Raw genomic sequence first — 24,160 nt, 5'->3', positions numbered from 1 at the left:
CGTAAACATGTTGTCAAAACATTTTTATACAGCTCATAATCCAGTCCATGCACGACGTGCTCATTTTCCAGGCTCTTCTCTGGAACTGTCAAAAGGCTGTCCTCTTGGACCAGTGAGCTTCATGTACAGTCATTTCTCCTTCTTGTCTTCAGCACATTGGATCTCAGCAGCAACCATATGGAGTGTTCTCACTTTAACCATTGAAAGCATACTCAGTACTTCTAAGGGTTCACGAAGTTATTTAATCAGTTTATTGAGCTCTATTGACCCCAGTTACAAAATATCGTGCCCTGGTCGAATGAAATCAATTCAGTATTGCATTTAAACAATCCAGAAGGTTGATCGCCTCTTTAGTATATTAATCTAACTTCATGGGACCCACACCTTTGCTTTTTGAACGATGGTGGTGATAATTGGTTGAGACAGATTTTTTTTCTAGCCCCTTTAGGTGGAAACAGATCTTTAAATTTCAGTGTTTGTGAATGTAGATGCGTGAAAGAAAGCTTATTAATTTCCAATTCCCTATACGACGACTGAAACGTATTATGTTTTTTTGTTTATCTTTGCTAAAATTAAAATCCCTGTTTGGTGTCTGTGTGCCCAACTTGCAATATCTTTTACTGAGGTACATACAGCAAGTTAACATACATGAAGCACACAATACTAACACAGCAGCATCTTTGCACTGATAATCTGTCTCTGGGATTCATATTCCTTCTGTTTCATGGGCCACTGCTATATTTCCTTATTTGCTGTGAAACTATGCATTTTAAAACTAGTTCAATGAGCTTACCTGCTTTCTGCTATCAACTTTCGTACACTTTGCCATTTCTCTGGGCAGGTTGTATAATGGAGTGCTGGTCCAATATGGCTTTCGAAAAGCAGAGTTAAGGTCATGTGCGCTGATCTCACTTTATTTTTTTGTCTGTTTTTGGCTGACATTCTTGTGAAGCTGCTAATTTATTGTTATTATTTTTTTTACATTTAGGAAGCTGCCTCTTTAACCTTCATTTGGCTCCATTTCACACCAGTTCATCTGCCTACGCCAAAACTGATTTCTATCAGGTTTTGGGGGTTCCCCGCACTGCCAGCCAGAAAGAGATTAAAAAAGCTTACTACCAGGTATGTGTATTATGAACAAGTACGTATAGGCTTTGTTTAGAAAAAAATGGTGCTGCATTTTGGTAGATATTCATCCCAGAAGGTTGATGGTACGGAAGCTGGCCACAAAAAGTTGCACTGGCAATCTACCATGTGATAGGATAAAAAAAAAAAAAAACACAACAGGACTGAGTTTAGTTTTCTGAGTCACTAATACACTATTATTTTGTACGACTATTGTCAATGTTCAAAGGTAAATACGTTGAGGGCTCGTTTAAGAAACTTGAGTTCTATCAATTTATTTATTTATTTTTGCGATTTATTAAGTGCGAACGAATACCCGCAGGCGTCTCGGCGCTAGACTATTCACATAACTTTCCCCAGGATGTTAATGGCCAGTATTACTGGTTGAAAAGCCAGGTCTTCAATCTTTTAGGAAACAGCAGGAGTGATGGGCTTGTCCTAATGTGTTGAGGCAGGGCATTCCATAGTTTGGGTGCCGCGACTAGAAAGTGGCGGTCACCCCATGAGACTGTTTTGGTACGTGGGACCACTAGTTGGTTAAGAGTAGTGGATCGGAGCTGTCTAGCTAGTTTATAGGGTATCAGCTGGTCCTTCAGAAAATGCGGTCCTTGATCATGGAGTGCCTTGTACACTATGCAGAGTGATTTGAACTTGATCCGATTCCGGATCGTCAACCAGTGATATTTATTAACCCCTTCCCTGCTCATGACGAGCTCAGCTCGTCATGAGGCACAGTTGAGCTGTGCTGATGACGAGCTGAGCTCGTCATGAATAGAGCCAAATAGCAATTTCCAGCACAGGAGGGGAATTGCCTTAGCAGCCAAGGTGTTAATTGTGTCTGATATGGCCAAGAACTTGGGTGTTCTAGAAAGCAGACGTGCTGCTGCGTTCTGTATCGTCTGAAGCTTATTGGTTACCCTGACCTGGGCGTTTTAGAATAGGCCATTGCAGTAGTCAAGGGAAGACAAAACAAGAGAACTGACCAGTGTTTTACCAGCTGCATCTGTCAAAAACGGGATGATTTTCCTGATCATTCTTAGTTGTGATGGGCTGTAGCCGCTGTTTTGTTAGCATGTGCCACAAAGTTGAGACCCTCATCAAAAGTTACTCCCAGGTTCCTGACCTTAGAGGCCGGGCTGGGAGGGGCTCCAAAGGCTGGTGGCCACCAGGTTGATGACCAACCTGGTGAAAGGGGTCCAAAGATGACCACCTCCGTCTTTTCGGAGTTGAGCTTAAGGCAGTTAGACGCCATCCACTCTCCGATTGCTAGCATTCCACTTTGGAAGCGCTCTGCCACCTCATATCCATCGCACTTGATGGCCAATACCAATTGCGTATCATCAGCGTAGGAGGTTAGGCTCATCCCATGTGCTTTGATAACATTAGCAAGGTCCGACACATAGATGTTAAATAGTGTCGGACTTAGGGATGAGCCTTAAGGAACCCCACACGGTAGTGAAATTTTGGCAGATAGGTATGGCCCCAAGGTGACGGCCTGTGTTCTGTCAGCCAGGAAGGATGCAAGCAGATCTCTCGCTGTATGGTGAATGCCCATCTTTCCGACACGGTCCACCAAGATCTTATGGTCGACCGTGTCGAAAGCCGCCGATAAATCAAGCAGTACTAGTACTGCTGTCCCTCCCTGATCTCGGATTACTCTGTCATCGGCGGCTTTGATTAAGGCGGTTTCAGTACCTTGATACTTGCGGAAACCGAATTGTGTATCATCCAGTAGAATATGTTTCTCTACATACTCAGATAGTTGTTGGTTCATAGCTTTTTCAGCCACTTTGGCTAAGAAAGGGAGGCTTGCTATAGGCCTATAATTCTTTAATTCATTCTTGCCCAGACTCGGTTTCTTCAGTAGTGGTTTCACCAGCGTGTTTTTCAAGGAGTCCGGGTAGGTCCCAGACCCAAGTATGGAGTTGCAAACTAGAGTGATGACCGGGATGATGGTGTCCATCACCGGTGGGAGGACTGAGAAAGGACCAGGGTCTAATGCCGATCCAGGTTTAATCGAGGAGACAATGATCTTTATTTGGTCAGTCGTAAGATCCTTGAACCTGGTCAAAACATTTTCAGGGGGAATATAAGGAGGAGAGGCTATTGTCGTGTTGGTTTTTGAGGTGAAAGCTTGATAGATGTCATTCACTTTAGAGAAGAAGAAGTTGGCCAATGCATCGCAAAGTGATTGTGAAGGTGGCGGGGTAAGATCTGGGACGTTACCTGACAGAGTTTTTGTGATGTCATATAGTTGCCTGCTGGAATTTTTGGCTTTTTCAATTTGCTCTGAGAAGAATGTTTTTTTTGCGTCCACAATCATAACTTTGTAAACGGCCAATGATTCTTTATATTTGGTCTTACTCTCTGTATCATAGGTTTTGCGCCAATGCCTTTCCCTATTCATGCTGAGTTGTTTTTGTATTCTTAATTCCTCTGTGTACCACGGGGCGGTCGATGTGGTTCTATTCCTAGATTGGGTTTTAGTAGGTACTAGGAGATTAGTAGCATGGCCTAGCCAATCCTAAAATTGTCGGGTGGCAGTATTGGGTTCTGTTGACAGAAATGGACGTGTACTGTCCAACAGCTTTTTTTAATTCTGTCTGATTTATATTCTTCCATACTTTAAAGGAGCCTGGGACAGGGGTAGTGACCTTCTTTCTCATGTTTTCATTGATTGTCATTCTACTAAATATGGCATAGTGGTCAGTCCAAGGCATGGGTAAGATGTTTAATATATGCAGGCCCTCGACGTTAGAGAAGATACCGTCTAGGGTATGTCCCGCCTGATGGGTAGGGGAGATGACCGTTTGTCTGAGACCCAGTATTTCCAGGTCTGTATTGAGGGCAAAGGTGTCCTTATCGTTATGTTGTTCTAGGTGAAAATTCATGTCACCCATGACTGTGAAGGACTCTTCGGTGGCTAGCGATTCCAATATTGTGCTTAGATTAGCAAGAAAACTAGCCCTTGTTCCTGGCGGTCGGTATACGAGCACTCCCTTAACCACAGCATCACTCGGCGCAACCACAGCATCACTCGGCGCAACCACAGCATCACTCGGCGCAACCACAGCATCACTCGGCGCAACCACAGCATCCCTCGGCGCAACCACAGCATCCCTCGGCGCAACCACAGCATCCCTCGGCGCAACCACAGCATCCCTCGGCGCAACCACAGCATCCCTCGGCGCAACCACCGCATCCCTCGGCGCTACCACCGCATCCCTAACTCGGCGCAACCACCGCATCCCTCACTCGGCGCAACCACCGCATCCCTCACTCGGCGCAACCACCGCATCCCTCACTCGGCGCAACCACCGCATCCCTCACTCGGCGCAACCACCGCATCCCTCACTCAGCGCAACCACCGCATCCCTCACTCGGCGCAACCACAGCATCACTCGGCGCAACCACAGCATCACTGGTTCAAATATGTTCTTTCAATGTTTCAAGCTGTTTTCAAGCTTTCACGCTTTATTACAAATCGCAAAAAGATTCTGTTCTTGGATTTTCGGCACAATAAAAAACACTGAACATAATCTTCACAAAAGTTATTTACAAAAGTTTAAGCTATTGCCATTATAAATTAAATAAATTATTTAAGTATTAATTATTAAAAAAAATAAGCCATTGTTCTTTGTAATATCAATACATCTAAGTCACGTAAATACAAAACATGTTGCATTACAAATGCTATAGGTGTCACATTTGCGAAAGTTATAACTATTGGCATTGTAAATGACAAAGCTATTAATTTAGCTATTTAAAAAAAAAACAAATAAAAAAAATTCATTTATAAGACCAATAGCTCAATTTCCTAATGCGAACCCTATTGCATTTCCAATGTTTGTTTTTTGTTGAAAACATGAGACTGGAAAGGCACTAAAGCTGTCTCTAGGCCAGCTGTAACAAACTGATGGTTTGTGGAACCACCTGGACATTTTATTTAATTATATTTTTTTTAAAAGAAAGACTCTTTATGTGAAGAGAATTACTTTAATGTAGAGCAAAAGTAAAAACACACTTTTTACAGCATCCCCATACTGGAAGGCCCATAGCCACAACTCACGGAAAGCATTTGGGTCATGTATAATGTTGGACTATAGCATAGTAATGTTATGCATGAGTAAGTAAATGGATTTTTTTTTTACGAGTATACATTCGTTGTCTGTGAATCCCAAAAGCGATTTTGTGCTCGAAAATGTAAGTCCTTTTCTTGTTTAACTTGAACGAATCATTCAAATGGGTTAAGGAATTTGGCCAATGTTCTCAAATAGCAGAATTTTGTTTATGCACCTACATTCTAGATGACCCAAAAATAATGACTTGGCACTGCAAGCGGCAGACCCTGGTGAAATTTACAGGTTCAAGATTTACGCACCGAATGAAACTTAAGTATGCAAAAATTTTGATTATTTATTGTTTCTAGCTTAGAATTAGGGAGCGGCATTCTGGAAAGCGTTAGAACTTTGAGAGTTTAAACCATCATTCCCAATACGTTTTACCACTCTGAATATACACGTAACACTGCACCAAAAATGGTGGCATGTAGGTGCATGTAGGTGTATGAATAATACAAGTTCTCCAAACATCCTCGTATTGTGAGGAGCAATGGAGAAAAATAGATTGTTTGCATCGAAAATGTACACATGGAGTAAAATGTATGAACTACAAGCAAAAATACACTTTTTTTAGTCAAACATGAGGCTAGTCTGTATGCGTGAGTCTGCGACACTAATGATGGCATTATGATGTGAAACTTGATCATCACCACATACCACCACCCACCCCTAGAGGCTTCCACACCCAAGTTCCACATCCCCCACCACACATGTGGTTCAGATGTTTTCTGCGAGCTTTGTTGCAGCGGCTGATAGGAGGGCAAGAAAGTCAAAGGGAAGGGATGCTAGATGCATGAATGGACGGGAGGAACAAAGAAGAGGGACGGAAGGAGGAATAAAAGAAGAAATGGTGCAAGGAAAGAGAAAAGGTTTGATGGAGTGGCAGGGGAGAATGGAGAGAAGAAAAGTGCTGTTGGAAGGAAGGACACTAAGGGAGAAGGGAAGGAAGGGAAGTAGAATAAGAGGGAAGGGGAATTAAGGGAGGCGCTGCTGAAAGAGGAAGGAAGAAGGGAGGGAGAAGGAAGGTAGAAATGAGGAGATGGAGAATAGAAAATAGGGTCATGATAATGGATACGTGTCTAAAATCGCAGCTGCTTTTGCTGCAAAATAAACCGTGTATACCGGGTTGCACTTGTCTTCCAAGTTCTTCTGACACCTTTGAAGACCCCGTTCTAATGGCGGAGTTTACCCTACCGCGGCCATAGGTTCAGAGGGTCTGTATGAACGAGAAGCCACATTGCTCCCAGACTTCACTGGGAGCCTCGCGCGGCTGGGGCCTCTAGGACTGGATGTGAGCACTTACTTCTAGGGCTGCAGCTGCGAGTACAATAGGATTAATTTCCCATCTGCCAACTCAATTTCCCTTCTGTTTCATCCTCCGTCCCCCACCAGAGGCAGTGCTGTCAGCATCTGTTACACTGCGATGATTACACAGCCGCGTTCTACTGCGCAAACTGAGCTACACCCCACCATGTTTGCTGAGCACCCCGTCCAATCACAAACACAAAATACAATGCCAAGTATAAGTTTGATCAATTATTGAACAAACAGAAGAAATAAGGAGACGCGCTGTAACAGCGCAGTTTTAAAACTTCTGCAAACACTCTGAGCACACAAACACAGAAGGCCGGCACACAGAGAGGTTCCACCGCCAAGGCATTTGGGACCTTTGTTCGCCTATCTGGTCTCTCGAGTCAGCGACATACTAAAGGGGTGCCCCCTGTCGGAGGGCAGGACGACTCGTCGGAAGCGCCTCGTAGAGGGAAAAAAACACTGCAAAAACTTGAAAACTGATTTCCAAATGGAGGAGTGTCGCGGGTCGCTGTCCAACGGGACCTGTCACGTCTCGCTGGAGTAAAAAAAGGGCAACTTATTCCCAACGGAGGTGAGCTTGATGCCGAAATGTGTGCCAATGGGTCTGCCAAGCTGCCGGGAGAGTACCCCCCGCCGGGCTGTGGGAGCCCAAGACCGAGCGCACCATCTGGCCCCGGCAGATGCACTTCACCATGTCCTGGGTGGGCTTCGCCATGGGTCTGTGAACGAGTGGCGCTTCCTGTACCTGTGCTACATGAACGGCGGAGGTAGGTTTCCGCCTCCGGGCGCCTTGAGGCCTTTCTATGATACTTGCAGCATTTGCAGCGCTTTTTCTGCCATAGACGCCTAGTGTCACAACACTGCAAATAACCTATATATGTGTTATCAACGCAACAAAATTAAATGTGACCCTCTGGTGTCACAAAGATCTCAGTAGCAAATAGCGAACTCAGAGAGCTGTCCAACTCTCTTCAGTGTGTCTTTCATTACCCTTATTAAGTGTTTCCCCTTTACTACAGGACTCTGCCCCCTCCCTACCAGCCGAGGACAGAGGCGCAGTGTTTCATGTAGTCTCGTCTCGTCTCTCTCTGCTCATGGCTCCTCGGAGCTCTCACACACCCTCTGCTCTTGTTCACAACCCTGCTTTAAATCGTGCATACCCCGCTGCCACCTGTGCAGGGGGCATCCTATACCCACTCCCTCACCCAGACTCCAGGCAATGGTCTCCCGTCCAATCCCTGCTGGGAGTATTCCCGGGGCTTGGGGGATCTCACTCCCTGTTTACATTCATGCCTTGAGTGGTGGAAGGACCCCGAGCCCCTCCACATGTTCTATGTGGCCCTCTTTTTTGCATTCTGCCACTGAAGACCATAGTTAATCATTGTACTGGTGCACGTGCATAGCGCTTCGTACTCCGGGAGAGCAACGAAGCACTATACGCTTTATCGGTTCCTGGGTTCCCTTTTCGAAGCCTGTGCCTAGAATAGAGCTTGTGGTGGTAAGCGCTAGATGGGAGAGGGGTCTTCTGTTCATGCGATTTGAAAACCTGCACCAAATATTGTGGCGCGTGTTGGCAAACTGAAAGAAAAAACTAGGACTCTGACTTTAACCCGTCTGCACTGAGGATCACATTTTCCATACTTATTTTATCACTTTAATCTCTGGGTGCACATACTCTGTATCCCGAACAAGAAAAGTCACAAATTATTTCGAAACCATTTTCGAGTCCAAAAAAGGTTCTAGTCCACAGGTATATTATGTCTTCTTCTTTTATTGTTTGCACAGAAGCATCCTTGTGGATCCTAGCCAACACGTGTTTCGTCTTAAAAGCGGTATACGCACAGAGACTTCCTCTGGGCTACTCCATTAAGGTAAATTTTCATGCCGCAAATAAGTTCCAATCTCAAACCTCGTGGTCAAATTTAAAAGAAAGTATTCCAGCAAATATTTCCACGTATGATAAACCGTTCCAGTATAAACAAATGTCAAACCCCACGTCAGAGGTAAATAGAGTCTTGCGATCATATAAGATGTGAGCAAGTATCAACACGAGGATTTTGGCGTCTAATGGAGTTGCCCTGAGGAAGTCTTTGTGCGTATACCTCTTTTAAGACGAAACCCGTGTTGGCTAGGATCCACAAGGATGCTTCTGTGCAAACAATAAAAGAAGAAGACATAATATACCTGTGGACTAGAACCTTTTTTGGACTTTAAAATTGTTTCGAAATAATTTGATTTTTTTCTTGCTCGGGATACAGCGTATGTGAATTTGTTGATGTGGATGTTGTCTACATCTATTGATGGCGGTGTTGATAGACGTCACTTTTATCCCTGGAAGTAGCCTTATATTTGTTTTGAAACCACTAATTACGACTGAGTGCAAACTTATAACCAACTATCATCCTTTTTGTTTTGTTTTGTTAATCTCTGGGTGACCCGCGAAATACTTTGTTCTAGGCCTTTCTTTATTGAGCTCCATCTCCGATGCAGACCGGCACACCTCATCTAAAGATGTGTGCATTGGAAGCTGCACGTTGACGAGGCGGCTGAAGCCCTTTAAGCCCAATCGGCATCTTATTCCTGCATATAGGAAACTTTAGGCGTTGAACTCAGATTCGCAGTTACATAATCGGTTTCCGGTGATTTCACGCACGCGCTACTCGCAACCATACCTATGGTTACCCATGAAAAAGTGTTCTTTTGGCAATGATCGTTTGTGAGAAGAACCGTTGACAATCTAGGAAAAGCCACACAAGTACATCAATACTACACATTTCAACAAACAGAAGAGTTATGTACAGAGAACAGAACCGCAAGCAAGGATTGTATTACAGCACATGCTAAAAGGCTGGAAAAGAAAAACGTAAAGCACGAGGCAGCTTTTAAATCACAGCTCGTCTGCTGGGGTCAGAGCCGCTGGGGCTGGAAGGTGTTAAAAAGGGGTGTAAAAGAAAAGCTCCTGCGTCGATTCACGCTTAAGAGCTGGAGATGTCAACGAGAGGCAAAATTATGGGTACACGATGGAGTCAGGCCAAAACTGAAAGACCGAGACTCAGAGTTCACGAAGACAGCAAAATATATATATTATATTAAAAAATGGGCAACCCGAGCGTGCTGGAAGAGGTGCTCATCACGTCCTATTTCTGACGAGCCAATGTTAAAACGAGCGGCACACACTGAGCAGCCTTTTTTCTGAATAAAAAAAAAAAGCACACGAGTGGTGTGTGTGCCACAGCAAGCGATCTGTTATCAATTATCGCGCCTGCGTCTGGGCACAATAATTGGAAACATATGCTGCTGCTGCGTGGGTAACCGCAAGCATTAGGCCGTGGACGTGAACATGGAAGAACCTTGGGCCAATTGTGTGCTGTCTTTGTTAAAAAGACGTACGCAAAGGCTAATAGGCTAGGACAAAACAAAAAGCACACGCAGGAGCGTGTGCGAGCTTCTGGTGCGATTTCTCAAAGCCCCTACATAAAGTCGAGCAGCGCATGCGCGCTGCGCTTGGCTCGACATAAAAAAGGGGGAAGGAAGCATATGATCTTTACAAAGAAGAAAGATAGCAGAGGATAGTGTTAAGACCAGATCTCAGTATCAGAAGCTAACAAGTGGAAATAAATAACACAATGAACCTATTACATATACAGCGGATGAGATAAGTGCTTAGAGTAGAGGCTTCTCCTATGCCTCCTTAGTTACAAGATGAATGGAAAACAAACCAAGGTTCGTATTCTTAGGTTGTACATGATGCTAAAATTAAAATGCATTTTTGGCAACAAAAAAAAACAAACCATACCTATACTTGTGACTCCTAATATTTCTAATGTTACTTTACATAGTGTGGAACATGTTTAATTTTTTCAGGTTTCGAGAATAACTATGTATCTGACGTTGAAAAGAACACTAACAACTTAAGCGTTGACAGAACTATTCTAGAACCCAGTAGGAGAGAGCAAATTTGAACCCTTAATAACTCATATTAATGCGATTGATATTTTCATGGATATTGTTATGAAGCATATGGATGGTGTACATGGATAGCAAAAGAAGCTTTATTAAAAATATTTTTTTGTTTTGGAAAACATGAGCGAATACGCAAGTGTGGTTGTTAGACAAGCACATCAAGATGGAAACATGAGAGGTGAATATTACAATAATGAAGCTTTATGCCTGACTGATGGAGAATTACAATAAGTATTAAAAGAGTTCATCAGCAAAATTGACCAAGATAGGCATGAAATTCCAATGACATGTCAGGAGGAGGGTTTGCTTTATGATTAATTTAAATATATGCAGGCATCGAAAAATCATTAAAATGTTACTAGACATGTTGGTCTAGTAACTTGAATAATATTTCATTTAATCTTTATTTCGGCTCTTTTCGGCCATAAAAGATGCATTACAACACAATACATTATGCACAGTGAATACAACATACCAATTGGAAGCAGAATTTATACATTTCAACAATTAGAACATTAAAAATCATCCATGTTAAAATAGGCGTAATAGTTAAAAATCGAGTATTATTACAGTTTTCCTCACCAGCATGTGTCAGGGCAACCTAGCCTGCATCTAATATACACACATTTGCTATCTATAGATCAAGAGCCAAGTTTTTCCGTGTAGACCCAACATTCAATAGGAATCTGCTAATATATCAACCTAAACTGGTCTCATTGTGTAATCCTAGGCGAATATTTTATTTTACTGAGCTGCATTTTTTTTCTTCATGATCACATTTGAAAGCACCTTCAAATATGTGAGTACAGCATTTGTCTATTTAATCAAACTCTTTTGTTTGATTAAATTGACTAAACGTTTGCTCCGTGTATAAAAAGAATCTAGCTCATATGTAGGCTAAGCAGTCTCCTTCCAAATACTGAGTCGCAAACCCACATTTCAATTCAATAACAGGTTACCGAAATGCAATTTGGATTTTCTACCTTTTTAAAAAACCTTGTTTGCGGACGCAAAACCACCAGACTCTGCAGATTGGGCGGTTTGAAACCACAAAAAAGGTTTTATACATATGGGCATATATTACTAAATGATGTGGTAGCACATTGTCATTTACAGCCAGAACCTTTTCCATTGAAAATGCCAAAACATTCCCACTAATACGCAGTTTTACTGATAAAACTATATAGTGTATAAAAAACAATTTGTGAAAATTGGGTTTCAGCAAATATATTTATCGTTTTCACATCCCCAAGTAAAGTGTTCATATTTGTTTTCATCCTATGAAAATATTTTTCAACACACAGAATTACATGTTTGTGCAGTTCACTTATTAGCTATTTAAATGTTGTGTGTTCGAAAAACCTGACACACTAAAAACTTTCATTTAATCACTCTTTGTACATCACTTCAAACAGTTCACTTTACAAAATACTAGAAATCTGCAGTCATAGAAAGAAAAGTAATTGTAGGAGGACGTAAACTGACTTCTGTCTCTGGACACAGAGCAAATAAGACTAGTTAAAAACAAGATTTAAAGACCTCTATTGCTTCTTCACTTTCTAAGTGAACAGAACACATGTACTTTATCAGGACGCCAAAATTGACGAGAAGGCCTTGATAAATCTGGCGAGCCATAGCAAGTGCGTGAGTAAATTTCTTGAGGCCTGATAAGGATAGGAAATTCTCTAGCATTCTTTTTTTAACCTAAAATCCACAAGGGAGGAAGCCCAACAGCAGGAAGACCTATTATCTGAATAGTGTGATGTACTTTTTTTTTTTTATTACCTTTATTTTTCATTTTACCATAACATGATGGGTGTACGTTTACTGGCAGGGTGTCTGGTGGGATCAGAGTGCGAGATACAAATAAAGAAAACCAATAGTTTGGCAATTTCAGGTACCAGTAGTCGTATATCTAGGGGCCTAGGAATAGTCACATCTAGGGCATCTATTCTCCTCATTATCAGTCCCACTGCCACTCACATCCGATTTATGTTGATCGCTTACAGTAACCTGTAGAGTTAGGAAATCCCCGTAGAGCTCCCTCCATGTCCCGAGATAATCTTCTAATTTCTCGTCCCTCCTACTAACCTTCATGTGGGCCTCCTCCACAAGCGACAACTCTGCACATCCCTCAAACAATCATCCACTGAGGGGCAGCGCTTTCCCATCCATACTATGGCAATCAGTGTAATGTACTTTTAGCTCCTTAAGTGAGACTACTACCATTGTTTATGAGGGACTCTAAGGGTTTGTTAACAGATATGATACCCTGGGAAAGCTCCCTTATTCTTGCCACCATAAACCTAGGTAACCGGAGTATAATAATTGAATATGAGAGGGGACTTAAAACCCTCAAATTCTTCCTTTTTCGCAATATAAAAGAATGAAATGTGTTTGTGGAAGGTGTTGATCTTTGGAACTAACTATATTTAACTACAGTTATTAAGTTTGAGAATTACAAGAAGATAATATAATTTTTCTGTGCGACCATTAATTTAACTTGTAACACGGTTAGGTTATATTGTGTGGCTGGGTGTACCACTTTTAAAACGCTCGGCCATAAACTGTGTACTGACTTATTTGATCAGTTGGCTTAAGCGTTTGCCCTTGTTTGTCCTTGATGAACATATTTCATTGAAGTCACGTGATCGAGATCGTATATCAGAAGAGCTGTACAACTGTAACTCGCACACTGCGAAGATAACTTTTTTATTCCAAATAGTATTCCAGAATTCCTAATCAGTTTCTCAATTTGTCATTTTCTCACGCTGTTGTGTAGGATAATTTTTCATTAGCATTTCACCCCAATAAAGATGTATAAAAGTCTTTTAGTATGTCTCCTTTGTAACCCCATATTCCAATAATACTTCTGTTGGTATCTTCTGGTTGGATCCCCCCTTTTAAATTTGAGGATTAGTAAATGTATTGAAATCAAATTAATTCTGTGAAATAGCATTCCGTTAATTGATTTGCGTTATTCAGATATTTTAGCTGAGTGCTATCTGGCCAGGAGGCCAGACACGAGATCCCTTGGTTCTCAAATATGGTTGTGAATGAGCTTGTTTAGGAGGAAATGTTAAATATTCAAATTGCTTCATCCGAGTGAATTGTGATAGTTTTCACTGTAGCATTTGTTCCTCTAATTCTATACTTTTTATCAACTACAGTGGCTGTTTTTCTGTTTACCTGTTGCTTTGATATGATTTTACCTTAAGCAAATGAAAAAACAAGAGGCGTTTGGCAAAACAGGAACAAGTTCGTTTAATTAACCTCAGCGGCTGGGAGAGTCTCTACAGAGTGCATCTGAAGAAAGTCTCTTTCTGTAAAAGTTTTGGCTTGAAAAAGCATCTCCGTCGTAAATGAACAAGTTTGGGCATTTGATGGCTCTCGATCTCTGGGAGAGCTAGTGTGGGCCAGTGTGTATGTGTCCAGATGTCTGATGTAGGGAGCATGTCGTGTTCTGATTGGCTGAGTGTTCCTCTCTATATGTGGCATCTAGCTTTGTGGTATTTTTGGGGAAAGTGCGCCTTTTTGCCAAACGTGTTTTATTGGGGCCAATTTCCTCAGACCTGTTTGTGGTGCAGCTATCTATTTGTGGGATCACTCAGGGTTTCACTTGGGTGCGTGTTTGTCTCTGGGCTAAGTGAAGCCCACTTGTGACCCGTCACTCGATAGGCTTGTTTGTGGATCGCAGGACCAGTCTGAACACTTCTGACTTTGTTGATGGGAGGTCACCTTGGGTGAATCAGACAGCAATTATACGAGTTCATTAGAACTTCTGAAAATAATACGGTAGTTACATTTTTACCGAATATTCTTAACATCATGCGTACAGTTGTCACAGCGTATATCAATTACATTAACATTGCCTTTATTGATATTGACATAGTTATGCATGCCTAGATCAGGGCGTACATCAACATTGGTTTTAATGGTAACAACATTATGTGTGAATGGACTATGGCATACATTGACATTGTTACTGCCAGTATCGACACTGTGTGGGCATATATTATGGCGTACATTGATATTGCATTCATTGGTATTGATATCGTTGTGTGGGCACAGGTTATGGCATACATTGACATTGCATTTATTGGTATTGCCGTTGTCAGACCTGCACAGATCATGGTATTCATTGGCATCGTATTCACCCATTCCAACAATCACCCCTCTCGCTGAATTTTCAACTACTCTATCCTCCTCGTATTTCATGACTCTTCTAATATTAGAGACTGTGTGTTTGTAATGTCTGTTACTCTTTTCCTAGATATGTGCATACTACCTAATTTGAGGACTGCGTTTTTACAGCAGGAAACCGCCCACTTGTAGGAAACCACACGACAGAAGTAAAACATCGAAAACTGGGATAATTGATGTGAATAGTTTGAACACCCATAGGGAGATCCGCAAAAAATACTATGCAACCAGTCCTGCTCTGGGGCACCTCCCTCCTTCATGTCGGCTTGCAGACAATGCAGTTCTTGGATGGCAAGAGCAAATGTCCCATTTCCTGTATCATTTCCAGGAATAAAATTACAACAGGATCAAACTTGGCACACACCCCACCCTCCATCGCTGTTATCAAGTCCAACATGTACAGATGTTGCATCACCATGAGGCAGATGGCTCTAAGTTCTTTCTTCATAGCGTTTAGGCTGAGTTCAGTACCATTGATTAGCTTCAGAAACACCAACCTGTTTATTTGTAACCAGACAGTGTTTGCCTTTGTTTGCATTATAAAGAAAAGTATTCACCCTCCTGCATTTAATTGAGTCTCTGTGGACAGACTAAATTCCTTTGGAATATCCTTGTACTGAGCCCAGCCAAAATAACCAGCAGTTCTTCTCCTTCGTACTTGATGCAACAGAGTTGTTTTCTTCTGTAACTGATGTTGTGACAGCTCAGACAGATCTTCTCCAGGGATGACCAGCATTAGGGTGTGTATGGTCACGAGGGTGCAGAGGCCCTACCATCCAGGGACTTGCTAAGTGTAGGCAAGGTCACCTCATTGCCAGTATATATCAGTCAATGTGGAGGTGCCCCACTGCAGGTGTGGTATGTGCAGTATCACACCACAGTTTTTGTTGTCCAACGATATAGTTCCTTTGTCTATGAGACACAATAAATACAGTGTAAGTTTCCATATTATTAGAGGTTGCCCCTTGCTTTCCAACCATGTGTACCTATTAATCTCGGTATCCCAGATTTCCTGGCTCTTGGTGTTTATGCTAGCATTGGCTCCCCTCCCATATTTCCCCCACCGTGATCGAGGTGAGCAGCTCTGCACTGGAATTGCATATCTGAAGTCCATTTGTCATTAAAGAAGGTCACCCCAAAAAGGTTACAGGCCACCCTGGGACTGCAGACTGAGCCGGGAACGTACGTATTTGTGCACTGGTGCGGTGGTCTTGCTACCTCCAGGAATCTCTTTTCCACAATGTCCTGAGGCCAAACAGTGCCCTCCCCTACATCGGTCTACCTTGGTTTGGATGTTGCTAGGTTCGGTGAAATCGTGCAGTTCTGTGGGGTTGGTCTCATACCAGATGTTTACTATTGCCCGCGGTGTTCTACTCTGGTTGAATCATAGCCCTTACCCTACTTAGGTGCAGATGGATGAGACATTTTGCTTTTTCATGGGCCCCCTCCTGGGATAAGTAAAGCCTGTCTGCGCCTACAACGTCGGGTATTAGTGAACATATGTACTGACATTGTTACTGCCGGTATCAACACTGTTGTGCAGGGCATAGATTATGGCATACATTGATATTGCATTTATGGGTATTGACATTGTTATGTGGGCACAGGTTATGGCATACATTGACTTTGCATTTCTTGGTATTGCTGATGTCTGACCTTCACATATCATGGTATTCATTGACATCGTATTCACCCTTTCCAGTAAACCCATGTTTTTTTGGGTCGGAATGAGCAAATTGAAGATTATGGCTTATTGTAGACTAGGGCTAATACAGTTGTTTCTTAGTAGCGGTTGCTTCAAGATCTTCCTTGCTTATTGGTTAGAGAAAGGTAGTTTTGTCTATTCTTGTTTTCTGTTGTGTTTGTTCCTCCCAAGTAAAACATGACTGACAGGCAGATATATAATACAGACCCAAAGAGATACCTGGGAATATTTATATTGGATAATTTGGATGATCTGTACTCGCGTAATTTTCTACCTTTATTAAAAAAGGTGGGGTCGCTTTTAGATCGTTGGAATTTATTACCCTTGTCTTTAATGGGACGGGCAGCGTTAGTACGTATGTCTGTTTTACCTCTTTTTAATTTCCTCTTTAGCGCCGTACCCTGGGCAATCCAGGCCTCCTATTTTAAAAAAGTAGATGCATTGATTTCCTCTTTTCTATGGGCAAACAAATCCCCCAGGATTGCACTCAGCACTTTATATCTACCATCCACACAAGGAGGGCTGTCCCTTCCAAATATTAGAGAATACTACTTCGCGTCTTTTGCACACCACAGTTATAGGTTTTTCTTTTTAGAAACTCACGAGGCAGACAATTTTTTTTATGAAGATGTCAGAATCAAAAATCACTGACCCGGTTAGAATCACGAAAGATCCAAAGAAAGTACGCTACAAGTCCCTACAGTGGATTTTTAAGCTGAAAACTCGTTTTTTAAAATTCTATGATATCCCTAAATTAAGTAATACAACGCATTTAATCAATCTCAGTCTAGGAGAAGCTGGCTGCATGGACAGTAATATCAAATCTTTGGAAGGAGAATGGCTTCGAGAAAATTGAAAACTTCCTGATGGGTAATAGGTGGAAATCTTGGGATGTAATTTTTAGTCAGATACATCATTCTTATACAATAATGAACTGGTCCTTCCTCATGCTTAATCCAAAACTCAGAGAGCTTGATATAGGAAATTTATTTAAAAGAAAATATCTCTACAGCTTTGAACAATCAAATACAAAAGAAGATGAGTATTTGGATTAAAATACTAAAAGAAAATATTTATTTATTTAGCGACTTGTAAAGCGCCTGGTGACCCGAGGGCATCCCCGCGCTATAAAAGATTTGTGTCCTGCTGAGGGGGAGGGCGAAGGGCTTATTTGGGAAACAGAAGGGTTTTGAGTTTTTTCCTGAACGCCAGGTAGCTGGGCTCCAGTCTGAGGGAACGTGGGAGGGAGTTCCACCCAGTGAACGCTTTTACAGAGAAACGTCGACCTCCGGTGTGCGTCCTCTTAAATTTGGGGATGTTGGCAAGGTGCTCGTTCATGGACCGTAGAGCTCTGGATGCTTTGTACGGAGTGACCAGGCCGCTGAGGATCGCCGGTCCCGAGCCATTAATCAGTTTATGGGCCGTGCACATGGCTTTAAATTCCACCCTTTGGCGGACTGGGAGCCAGTGCAGAGCCTTGATAGCGGGTTTGGCGGATACTCTGGGAGGTACGCTCATGAGTAGGTGGGCTGCTGCGTTCTGGGCTCGTTGCAGTCTCGCCAAGGTAACTTCCGGAGCACCCAGGTAGACCATATTGCTATAGTCTAGTCGTGACAATATGAGGCCTGGGACTAATAGTTTCCTGGACACGGGAGGGAGTAGGGGAAGGATTCTGCGGATAGTTCGCAAGAGCCCAAGACAGGTCCCTGCCGTTTTGGCCGCTTGAGTCTTCATTGAGAGGTCGGTTTCTAGCCAATAAAGGGCAGGAATCCTCCAGCAAGATTATTGAGAGGTGGAAAAAGAGGGAAGATATTGTAATTATCCAGCAGGTATGGGATAAGATAAATAAATTTAATAAAACCATATTCCGCAGATCTAATTTCATAAGTATGCAATTTTTTAATAAATGGTTAATATATAGAACCGCCTCTTTTCTCCATAATATCTTTCCCCAAGTCGCCGACAAATGCTTCCGGTGTGAAGAAAAAGGCACCTGGAAACATATTGTCTGGGAGTGTTCAAAAATTCAGTTATTTTGGAAGGAAATAGAAAAATATCTTTCCATCGAGCTCAAAACCACTATAATACTCTATGACCTAATTCCCATCCGAGGCTGCTCCTCGAGGCACACTCCATACGATGAGTCCCTTTTTATAGCTTCTTTAATAGCTAAATTCCTTATATTGCAGTCCTGGAAAACAGATCTTGTACCAACCTTTCAGGCATGGAAGGCAAAATTATTACGAACCCAGGGTAGGGAAAGAAAATATGCATTGAGATCAGGGGCTCTTAAAAAATATGAGATGTTGGAGCGTGTTTGATTCCTAGTTTCTTTGATGCCATCTAATCTTAACCACATCTTCTTAATATTAATATTAGTCTGCTAGTTTGTTTTTAATCACGCACATTGCACTTTATAATCAAGCTTTGAAATAATGAATTTTGAAGACGTTGTTTGTATTCATATGCTTCGTACTGTATTAATTCTACTACAAATGTGTCTTGTAATGTTTGTCTTCTATGGACTCACAATAAAACATTTTTTTGAAATAAAAGACTTGTGAATACTACATATAATCTTTTTTGTGTAGTGTTAGTTTGTTGCAAGGAAATTAATTTTCATATTGATAATCATACCAAACCTTGAAATTTATACTTTGTTACACTCTTCGAGACCTGTGTGTCAATTATAGTCAAGTTGCATGTGTAAAGGCAGTACTGTTAGACTCCCAAGTTTTTGATCTGTACTGGCTTACTACAACCAATTTGGATGCTGGTGGAAGGTTATAATCTATCAGCTATCCAGTATATATTCATGCATACATATTTATGTACGATCTGGAACCCCAAGGTTTTGCAAAATATTGATTGCCCTTGTGGGGACTGCTTTGCAAGGGTCTTGTAGAAGACATAATATGTTGTCAGCATAAAGAGCAACTTTATGCTCTGCATTAACATCATAAGGCTCTTTAAACATAGGAATATGCCTAAGATATTGTGCTAGCGGCCTTGAAAGGCAAAAGGGATAACGGACCTCCTGTCTGTGTTCCTCAATAGACACACTAGTTTTACAAACGTGTTCTATGGGTTCTAAGCTTCCTTTTTTTCATTTCTTATTAAGAGAAACCAAATTAAATGGTATGAATTCCAGGTGCCTTTTTACAGGGGTGTGGACTTCCTATGGCCCCTCGCCCAGGATATATTTTTGGGGGTCAAGGACAAACAGTTTTCATGTTTATTTTGTCCTTGAGACAATGAGGCCCAACCCCTTGCAGCACAAACCTTTTGGCTGCCGGATTACTGTACCATATTATGGACCAGGAAAGGGCTTTGTCTGCTGTAATATTTGTGTACATATGCATATGCTGTACAAACTTATATTTATGGGTCATTAATGCAAAGCCCTTATTAGGATGAGCGCTGTAAGCACATGTAAGTTCAGACTGTATTACTACCGACAGCGGTTCCATGATAAAAATGTGTACACACGCTTGCAAAGTTGAACAATATGAAGCTACGAAAATAATGCTTCCAAGGTGCTCTCTGAGTAGATGCAAATATATGCAAAAGCTTGAAAGCAAGATTGAGGATTCTTTGCTTTCAAAATCAAATGGTCATAAAAAATGTAAACTATAAAAAAAATGTTTTGCTAAACTACTAGGACATTTTAGGTGCCATTTCTTTGAAGCATCATTTAGTCAAATGTGTTAATGCATGCTAGTATTTTCAAAAAATACTACTAATGGAAAATCGGTGGAACCAGTTCCAACAAAATTACAGGAAACGTGAAAATAAACAAGCGTTGGCAAAGCCAATAGGTATGACATTGGTGGTCAACCTTTTGGTTTTGTCAATGCTGGTCTAGTTTTGACATGGTTTTTGTACAACTTTATTGTTGTGGGAGCTGCCGGGCCCTCATCATTATAATAAACATCGGCAAAAGCTAAAATATTTTTAGTCTAATAAAATACACATTGCCACAGTAGTTCCTGGCACTGAACAAAACTCATTTGCATGCTGATATGCTCCTTGTGAAAGAGCAGAATGCTGCCTCTTGCAGTAAAGCCAGCTGGTATATAGAGAGAATTTTAATTACATAAAAAGTCTTGTTTAACGCCAGACAAAAGTGCACCCATGGTATATGTCCTTGCATTAGTGCAGTTTACGGAAATTGTACTCCTAGAAAATATTTGTGAACTGCATTTTAGCACGTACAAATATGCAGATGTAGATTTGCTCACACGAAAATCTGTTGTGCGGTAACAATTTCACTTTCCCTTCAACCACTTTTTACCCCAACCCTGGAAGACGTTTTACTTCTGCCCTTGTCAGGAGTAAGTTTCCAGTTTTTCTCTGTATTGGAAAAGATTAGAGATGATCTGATGAGAACCCTTAAAACATACAATTTAGTAGGTTTGCACAGACTCAAACAAGCATTGTAGCCATAGGGACCTATTGCTTACCTCTACCTCCTGCCCCAGTATGTAGCTCTGCAGAAAATTGGCAAAATAAGGGAATTGCTAGTATTCAAACCCTGCTATGGTATGAGATCTGGCATAATCATAGGCTTTTATCAGATTTCTTACATAATGAGATTCCTGCCATAATTTGTCATCACACTACATGGCATCAAAAGAACAAGTGGATTTTGTCACAGGACAAGTAGTTTTATGAAGCAAGATATTTTATTAAATTCCACGCCCTTTATTAGCATCTAGGGATAATTGTTCGGAGTGCATTTTTCTATGCAACAGTTAATTATATTGATCCTTGTTCCTATGTTTAACAGTGGAGTACCATAGTCTTTAGAATATAATCAATATGGGTGCTTACCATTCAAAAGAAATACAGAGTCCAGACTAAAACACTCCATGCATAGAAATAGGATGCCTTAGTCTTCATGCATATTAAAATGCAAAATACAGAAAAGTTGAAAAGTGCATTACCGTATTTTCAAGGTGTTGGAACCTGTTCCAGTCTGGTGGCTAAGAACGTTGAGTATATTTTCCCGTCTTGATTTAATAAGACCATAGATGTGTAAGATTTGGGATCTCTCGGGAAATAGTTCCTGAATCACAGCACTAGCAGCTGTGATGGGTACTTAAGTTGAACCAATCTGTGCTTGGGCCATGCTCCACAGAAAGGAAAGGAAGTGATGCCTGGCATGCTCTGGGCCAATTAGGAGGCCCTAAATTAGTGACGATGAAGCCCACAAAGGGTAGGCAGTAGGCAGTCTCTAGGCTCTTTACTATACACAACAAGTCTATCAAGGAATTTTTGCAGTAAACTCTTATTATCCCCACAGTTCACAGGGTATTAACTTGCTACCCTTTTCTTAAGCGTTGGAAGCATTCTCTGTGAAATTGAAAGAGCCTTGTGTTATTATCTTTGTTGTAGATGAGAATTATCATGTCTAACCAATACCTTGCCACCATTACTTGGGCAATCGCTGGTGCTAATCTGGATAATGGAAATTACATCTTTACTGGCATTTCAAAGCATCTGAATACTGCCAGTGATCCAAAACGTTGGAACTCAAATTCAAATAAATGTTCCTTGCAGAGCTAACTTAACACTAGTGTTATACAGCCTGCAGCTAAAACATAGGATTTCCTTTACACATATTATTTGATGCACAAACATGTTTACAGGAATATACTGTGGTATAATATAAGGAAAGTCTGCAACCTTGCTATCCACATTAGCCTCTGACAACCAGCACTGATCATTTTAAGATTGTTCTTAGTCTCAAAGGAGCCCTTATGCTGGCTTTAGGTTTGCCTTCAATGCATTGAAGTGACAAAACCAAATGGCGTTCAACCGTTACGTTCCATATTTGCAAGGTTGAAAGCTTCTTGTCATTCTGAAAAGTACTACACGGCTTCCCCCATTGAGAGGAAGACTCCCCGGTGCACTGCTCAAAGGAGACTCAAGCGTCTAAAGTTTAAAGCGATGTTCATTCAAAGTTCAATCCACAAAGTTAAGTCGTTTTTCACATTTAATCCATGTACATTGTACTTCATGTATGGTTCATCAATGTTTCAAAACGTATAAAATACACATAATCCACGTAATTGTAATCCAATCATCAGTAATCCCAATGCATTTCGGGCTGGTATCAAGCCCTTCCTCAGGGGATAGCTCTACAAACCAAAGGAAAATAACGAAATGAGGCCACAATAGTACATTTACCACAATATCAGAAATTACACTGTCAATTCAAAGGTGATATAAAGAAAACCAGACCAGGATAATGAGAAACATGAAAACCAAAGTACCCAAAAAGATCATAAAGAATTCTGTGACAACGAAAATACATGCGATGATAAACACAAAGATGTGTGTCATCAGGCAAGGAAACACGCTGTGGTAAAGAGTGCAACGTGAACAGAGAAAGACCACCAGAAACCCGGGTAAATAACATCCATAACTCCCGTGGGTGTATCAAGCATGAACGAGAATGCGTGCTAGCGTGGTTAATATAAGTCTGTCAGAGAAGTTAAAACTCCTGTGCGTGACCGCTCTCCACCGTGCAATCAAGTTCATTACAGTCCTCGGTAGTGGTACTCACTAGAATCGCCGTCCGTGAACAAACTTCATCAGCATTCGGCAAAGTGTCTCAAGCGCTCAACGTGTGAGAGCGATTAGTAAACGCGTGTGAAAATAAAGATAGGACTATGAAACACCGAACTATAGGCGCCATCTTAGAGAGGTGTTGGAAGTAAATAAACAATATACAAGTGTGAAAAAACAGTCTCCACCACGACCAGAGGCAAGTCATGGGGCAACAACCCAATGAGGAACAGTAACGAACAATTAGGTGAAGAAAAACATAGAAAAGATAAAATACGTTAATGATGTAGGAGGTAGGAAGTGAATGAACAGAAGGGTAAAGGCAAATGTAACTGATGGTAACACAAAAGATCAATGGATCAAAGATAACATAAAAATTCCATCCGATCATTGAGTCCGTGTGGCTGCATCGTCGCCATGTAGCGGATCCAAAAGTTCTCTCTCTTTAACAAAGTTTTCTTGTTATCATGTGTCAATGGTACTTGCTCCAATATCTGATATTTCAACTGGGCGACAGTGTGTTTTTGGTCCAGAAAATGTGTAGCAACCGTAGATTTGAGATTGCCAGTTCTTATGTTGCTTTTATGTTCCAATAGGCGTGTTCTGACTTTCCTCTCAGTATGACCAATATAGCACTTTCCGCATGGGCACTTCAACATATAAATTACATTCGCAGAATTGCAAGTGGCATTGACACGAAGTTTGATGGGAAGACCCTTCATGGGATGGTTGGTGATGTTACCTAAAATGCAATTGTTGCAATTACTGCAATTGTGACAAGGTCTGAGTCCCTTGAAGATAGTCGGTTGATGTTTAATGGTAGGTTTGGACAACATCTCTTTCAGGTTCCGTCCCCTAGTATATGCGATCAACGGTTGTTGTGAGAAGGCTCCCTGAAAATCAGGCTCCATGCTCAATAGTGACCAATGGTTAGAAATGATATTTCTGAATTGATTGCTCAACACGGTGTATTTAGAAACGACTACCATCCGAGTATTCTCAGTTTTTGATCGGACTTGTAAAAGTTCATCACGAGTCATATTCCCACACCGGGTGACCGCCTTTTCAAGTGTTTGTGGCGGGTAGCCACGAGCTTTAAACCTCTCCACCATGTTGGTCATTTCCAGTTGACATGTCTCTTCAGATGTAACAATGC

General features: G+C 41.5%; 1 protein-coding gene across 2 annotated transcripts in view; it reads left to right on the top strand.

The window, feature by feature from the left end:
- The window catches only part of DNAJA3 (DnaJ heat shock protein family (Hsp40) member A3), a 243,444-nt gene that overhangs the window by 6,617 nt on the left and 212,667 nt on the right, over positions 1–24,160 (top strand). For both annotated transcript variants that reach the window (XM_086941384.1, XM_086941383.1), the window contains exon 2: positions 989–1,122. In XM_086941384.1, coding sequence (XP_086797510.1) covers positions 989–1,122 — 134 coding nt within the window. The remainder of the gene's footprint in view (positions 1–988; positions 1,123–24,160) is intronic.

Source organism: Lissotriton vulgaris, chromosome 10 (assembly GCF_964263255.1).
Source record: "Lissotriton vulgaris chromosome 10, aLisVul1.2, whole genome shotgun sequence".
Lineage (NCBI taxonomy): Eukaryota > Metazoa > Chordata > Amphibia > Caudata > Salamandridae > Lissotriton > Lissotriton vulgaris.
The sequence above is the reverse complement of the archived record's forward strand: the minus strand, read 5'-3'. Positions and strand labels throughout refer to the sequence as shown.